The following is a 6,513-nucleotide window of genomic DNA, read 5'->3' as shown; positions in this document are numbered from 1 at the left end:
GACAGGCTGAAGTAGGGCACTCAGAGCCTCAGAAATCAGAGCTAGAAGAGAATTTATCTAGTCAAACCACTGCATTTCAGAGTTTGGGAAACCGAGGCTCACAGTAGGGACAGGAGCTGGTCTAAGTCACACAGCTTGCTGTGGATGAGGTCGTCTGATCCCTATGCCCCTGCACTATCAAGGTTTTTAAAGATCCCTTGGGGTGCAGAGTTCAAGCAGGCTGGGGAATGGCTAGCAGCTTTAGAGGTTGCAGGGGTGAGGGCCTAGGGACCCCGCCCCCCATAGGAGGGCCCCACTACTCTAGACCCAGGAAATCCTGACTGCCTACTTTACTCCTCTCTATCATGACACCCACACGAACACTGGGACATGTTTGGGGAGATAGCAGATTCTTCCTGACTGGCCCTTTGTTTTTCTGATGACTGCATATGCAGCAAGGATGAACCAGGGTAAAAGAATGGAGAAGTACATTCTGAATGCATTCAGTCATCTGGTCAGCAAGTGTAAGAGTAAACTCAAACGGAATTAGGCCAATTAAAAGCTCTTCTTAAGGAGGAGTGGAATGACAAATCCTGGACACATGGGAAGCTCCTCCTCTCATCCTTTAGGGCCCACGTGAACAGAGCCATCCGCCCAGAGCTTCGGATCAGAGCACGCTTTGCAGGGTGTTGAAAAGCAACTGCTTCCTCCACTGCAACTACCTGGAGATAGACTCTTAAATTCATGTCCGTTCCATTGGAACAGTAGCAAATTTCATGGCGTAGCTAAAAAGAAGAGCAACAGCTGGTATATCAGGCATTAATAATATAACAAAGGAAGAAAAAAGAAACTTTTCATTAGTATTTTTTATGTCAATTTATTATTTATCTCTGCCGATATTCAAACAGGCAGGCGGTCATAAAACATTCACAAAGATCCTCTAAATAGTCAAAGCGTCTGTTTTACCTCAGTTCCTTTTTAGAAACCTGGAAATCAGGAGCCCTGGCATTTATAAAAAAGTCGCGGTAAAAATATCTGCCGTATCAAAAATATTGAGGGTCACTCCTTAGAAAGATTTCAGTTTAAACCGTATCTACAGCCTAGGCAGACAGATGGTGGTTCTTAGGGGAAGATTCAATGTAAATCGGCAAGAGCGGCTTCCAAATTTTTGACTCCTCAATTAGTATTATTCTGTTGGAACAAGGTGTTGACAAAGCCCACTGTTTGGTAATTAGCATCCTGTCAAGTCTCTCCCATCAAGACCAGCATGCTGCACCTGGTCCTAGTTAAGAAACGCGTGTGGGCCGTTCTGATCTGAGCGTCAGGGGCCCCGCCTGGCACAGGACTGCCGTCAGTGCGCATGCCAGAGGCACCGTTCCCGAGTAAGAAGGGCTCTGCGGCCAGAGCTCCCGAGACCTGGGTCTAGTTCTAGTGACCTGCCACGCCCTTTTAACTTCCTTGGTAAATGTCCCTTCTTGAGATGCAGGCACTTGCTCCTCCTCCCAAAAGAAGGTATCTCTTCCGGGGACAGAAGACCCCTCTGAAATAAACTCATTGCCTAAATAAAACAGACGGAAAAGCAAAAAAAAAAAAAAACAAAAACAAAAAAAAAAAAAAAAACAAAAAAAAAAAAAAAAAAAAAAAAAAAAAAAAAAAAAAAAAAAAAAAAAAAAAAGAAAAGAAAAAAAAAGAAAAGCCGAAGACCTTAACTGCCCTTTCGTCAGGAGGAGCTCCGTGGAGGAGTGGCGGGCTCTCCCCAGCTTGTCTTTCCTTCATTCCTCTGGGTGCCACCGCCTTTGCAGGAACTGTCCCTGGTGTAGAGGCTGTGGTCCTTGATGTAGGTGATGACAGCGTCTGGGAGCAGGTACTTCACGCTGTGCCCCTGGCTCAGGGCCTGCCTGACGTATGTGGAGCTGAGCTCATTCTGCACGGGCTCCCTGGCCAGGTGAATGTTGTGCCGGTACCGGTGCAGGATGGGCGAGCGCGAGATGTATTCCTTCGGGTTGTGGCCCATCCGGCTCACGCACACCACGCCAAACTTCTCCACTATCTCCTGGATGTGTGCGTCTCTCCAGAGGTTGGGGGTCTGGAAGGTCTTCAGGACATCTGCCCCGCAGAGGAGCTTCAGCTCGGGCACAGCTGCAAAAACAAGGGTGGATCCCGACAAGGTTACAGAAGGGTCACGGCCAGTAAAGATAACATCATATTCCGTTTGAAAATTGCACAAGATGCTTTTCTTGGAAGGTTTTGGGAACTCAATGTCTGTGTTCATGACTGAAAAAGAAAAAGTATGTAAGTGACTCTGAAGCTACTTCAGGGACATACAGTTTTAAGTAATAATTGAATCAATACATCTTTTGTTTAATATGGGCGAAGTGCCAAGAAATACACAACAGCTCCCCCCCCCCAGTATTATACCAAAAGTCTGTGTGCGGCGGCTGGACCCCATGGCAGAGTGGGCCAAAGGTGGGTGTGAACCCCGTCTTCTGACAGAAGGTAAGGTTGTAAGGTCCCTAACTAACAAGCTGTGGGCCTCAGGCAAGTCTCCACCTTTCTCAAAATCTATTTCAGCCCTAACACCTGGAACCTCTGTAAGTAAAATCTCATAAAGATGCTTTGGATAATCAACAGCTAGTGACCTTTTCATCTGTTCTCAATATAACAAAGCTCCAGAACGACTGATCAATGTGGGCAATCCTTTGGCATTTGTTCTAACAGAATGATGGTTGTGATGATCAAAGGATGCCTGATGTGTACTGGGCGCTCGGTGTGAGCACGAACAATCTCATGAGGTAGGCGTTATTGTTGTGCCCCGTCTGGGAGCGGTCAGCGGAGAGGGAAATGGGCCTGGAGAGGCAAGCAACCTGCTTGAGGTCACTGGTCTAGGCAGAGGCAGCGGCAGGATTCAAACCAGCCCGCCAGCCTCTGGATGGGGCATTTGTAACTGCTGGGCTCTGCCGCCTCCTGCTGGCGGGAATTGTATATGCATCAGAACCCAGAAGCCCCTCCTGGATTTTCCTGGCACTGTTCAAGGTCACATCCCTTTCGAATGGGCTAATCTGGAAAAGAGAAAGTCGAGTCCGTGATAGGTAGCAGGAACCACTAGGATCTCTGGTCCTTCTGGAAGCTGATTCTAGCTTCAGGAAATGGCAGAGACTGTGTTCCTAGAGTGCTGGCAGCTCTCATCACCATGAAACCTCAGCTGGGAGGGGCTTCAGGGATACTACCTGCTGGGGAAAGAGCTGATGTAAATGGTCAATTGAGGCTGTGGAACCATGGAAGGAATCTGGACATGGATCGGAGAGATAAGTTTACAAAGGAGCACCAGACCGGCTGTGGAATGGAAAGTGAGAAACTGGAGGGATCATGGGGAGGTTTGAATTCAGCTTCAGTCGGGCACAGGCTGCTGTGGGGCTGGAGCCAAGATCCATCCTTCTCTGGACCTCAGTTTCCCCATCCATGAAACAGTGGGCATAAGACTTGTTTACTGATTTTGAAGCAGCAGATATAATTACAGAAAGACTTTTCAAACACTCTAGCAGAATATTGGTATAATGAAATGATATTCAAACATTTACTGATGCATATATTCATGAATTGTCCACAGTTAAGAACTAGGACTTTAAAGCAAGACACCTTATATTCAAATCCTGGCTCTTCTATTCAACCGCTGCGTGACCTCAACTTTAAAATGAGGATATTAACAGTACTTATCCCATGGGATCATTTTACAATTGAATGAGCTTATAAGTATAAAGTACTTAGAACAGTGCTTGGAACAGAGTAAGTGTGATAGTGTGAACTACCATCCATCCGCCCACACATCCACCCACCCACCTACTTATCCACTAACCCATTCATCGACACATCCATCCAACACTTAGGGAGTATTTTTAGTCAATAAAATTGCGTTTAAAAATTACTCGATAACACAATTTTCACTACTTTGGGCTGGTCCCACTACTCACAACATATGTGGATTTGAACAATTCTACATCTGTGAGGTTCTCCACTTTCTTAGTTATTCAACCATTGTAATATAGCAAGAGACCCGCTTTTGACCTTTTAAACAAATGGGTGATTTTTATGTGCTCCTCCTATGGGGGAGGTTAAATGATGGGCATTTAATTGTAGGGTCTCCTGAGGCCCGGAGCACACCGTCCCCCCATTACCACAGGTCAAAGAAGGTACCCCCTTCCTCTCTTGGTGGATTTTTGTGGGAGCAGTTTCCACACAATGGCTTCGATATTAGACACTGTTTGATTTACTGACAATGACAGGAATGCAATTCACTGTGAGCTTTTGCCTACAGGGGACAAGTGCCGACACCAGAATGCCCGTCCCCCAAATCAAAGGCATGTCTGTGGGGTAATCACTTCTGGCAACACGTGCCTTAGACTCCCACTCTGGGCAGTCCTCAAAGAGACGGTTACGTATCTCTTTCAAATCCGTTCACATGACTGCTGCAAACTTCAGATTGAGCGACTGACTGTCCAAGTCCAAGTACGTAAGTCTGAGGTGCTGAATAAAGGCTGCCGATTTGATTCACCTTAAAAACGATGTAGTGACCTATTTCGGATGTCCGTGGGCATTTTGAGGCAGTGGGCTTTCTTGGAATAGCCACGGGCTTTGAAAAGCAGAGATTTACATGGAAAGTGAGGGAAGTGCCCCTGGGACCTTTTTCTTTGGATGTCCAGTTGCCCTAACTCTCTATACAAGAACACCCAGCCCTGAGGTCAGTCAGCCTTGGGTTCCAGTTTCAGAGCTGCTGGAAGCCTAGGAGAGTTCCAGCAGACGGGGCCGGTTTCCTCTGCTGTAAAATGGGGATGACCTCCTGTGGAGGTTCTGGAAATTGAGTGACAGACTGAATGCGGTGTCACTCTGCGGCCCAGTGCAGGTTTTGGGCACAGCCATATAGACACACTCAGGAGTGTGGGACTTCTGGGTAAACGTGACACCAGAGCTGAAGCCAGGTGTTAAAGGGCAGCACCCAAATTAACCGGACAAGACCACCGTGGAACAAATCAGCCCAAGATGGAATGAGAGGGGGTGACTGCTCTGGTTGTGTGGAAAGGGAATCCCCTCAAGGCTGCAGAGCCGTGCTCACAAGGGCAGGGACCACCTGCACAAAAGACACACGCTGTCAGGCTTTGCAGTCCCAGAGGACATGAGCGCACAATGAAATACATAGCACACAAAATGGTCCTTTACAAACACGCCACTAGTAGCATACAAGCCAGATGTATGCTGAGGAAGAACTCCACCTTCCTCTTGTTAATTGCTCTACTGTTTTTTTTCCTCTGATTACAAATGTGAACTCTGTGTCTACTATAAAATGTATGGAAAATACATATTTAAGGTAGAAAACAACAATTACGCTTTCTACAAAAACTCAGTATTTTTGTGTAGTTTGGTTTTTTTCCTATTGATTTAGACAGGCAAATAGATGTGCAAGTATATTTACGTGGTTTTTTTTTTAATATACTTGAGATTATATACACAGGATCATATCCTGATTTTTTTTGCCACTTACCTCATAAGCCTTTCTCCAAAAACATTTTGTCTCAATTATTCATCCTATGTATACAGAATAATTTAAACATTCCCTTATATTAAACATGGAGGTTACTTTCATTATCTGCCATTATAAAAATTGCTGTGATAAACATCTTTCTACATAAATCTTTGTCCCAATTTTTAATTATTTTCGCAGTCTGATTCCTAGAAGGGGAATATATCAAGCAAAGGACATGAACATTTTTAAAGCCCCTAATATATTTTGGTAAATTGAAAAGCCTACTTTTCATTCAATATAAACTTTCTTTTTTTAGCAGTTACTTTTTTTTTTTAAAGATTATTTATTTATTTGACAGAGATAGACACCCAGCGAGAGAGGGAACAAAGCAGGGGGAGTGGGAGAGGAAGAAGCAGGCTCCCAGCTGAGGAGCCTGATGTGGGGCTCGATCCCGGAATGCCGGGATCACGCCCTGAGCCGACAGCAGACGCCTAACAACTGCGCTACCCAGGCACCCCTTAACAGTTACTTTTTAACAGTTACTTTAGGACAGAACAAGATGAGCAGGACTCAGGGTCTGAATAGTAAGAAAGGGGATAAAGAACAAACTCCCAGCATTATAGGGCCAAGCAGAGTAGCCCCTAGAAAAATAAATTTGAGGGATGCCTGGATGGCTCCGTCAGTTAAGCATCTGCCTTCGGCTCAGGTCATGATCCCAGGGTTCTGGGATTGAGTCCTGGACTGGGCTCCTTGCTCAACAGCCTGCCTCTCCCTCTGCCTGCCCCCACCCCTGCTTGTGCTCTCTCTGACAAATAAATAAATAAAAATCTTTTTTAAAAGTTTTGAAAAGAAAGTGGGTGAGCTTTGGCTGAGGGAGCGGGAGAGCCGATCTCTGTGAAAGCAGCTGGGACTAGTTTCACAGGAAGATGGGTCCAACCTGGGCCTAAGAGGACAGATAGGTCAAAAGGGGAGTCAAAGGGAAGGGGGAGGAGGGGCAGTCCAGGTAAAGAGCTGAGACA

General features: G+C 45.9%; 1 protein-coding gene across 3 annotated transcripts in view; it reads right to left on the bottom strand.

Annotated features, from left to right (window-relative positions):
- Positions 1-847: 847 nt before the first annotated feature.
- The window catches only part of NMNAT3 (nicotinamide nucleotide adenylyltransferase 3), a 115,114-nt gene continuing 109,448 nt past the window's right edge, over positions 848-6,513 (bottom strand). For 2 of the 3 annotated variants that reach the window (XM_019804733.2, XM_034661907.1), the window contains exon 3: positions 848-2,253. In XM_019804733.2, the coding sequence (XP_019660292.2) occupies positions 1,700-2,253 (554 nt within the window). In that variant the 3' untranslated portion in view covers positions 848-1,699. The remainder of the gene's footprint in view (positions 2,254-6,513) is intronic. The other variant, XM_019804735.2, reaches the window with a different exon arrangement.

This window comes from Ailuropoda melanoleuca, chromosome 6, assembly GCF_002007445.2.
Source record: "Ailuropoda melanoleuca isolate Jingjing chromosome 6, ASM200744v2, whole genome shotgun sequence".
NCBI classification, from domain to species: domain Eukaryota; kingdom Metazoa; phylum Chordata; class Mammalia; order Carnivora; family Ursidae; genus Ailuropoda; species Ailuropoda melanoleuca.
The sequence above is the reverse complement of the archived record's forward strand: the minus strand, read 5'-3'. Positions and strand labels throughout refer to the sequence as shown.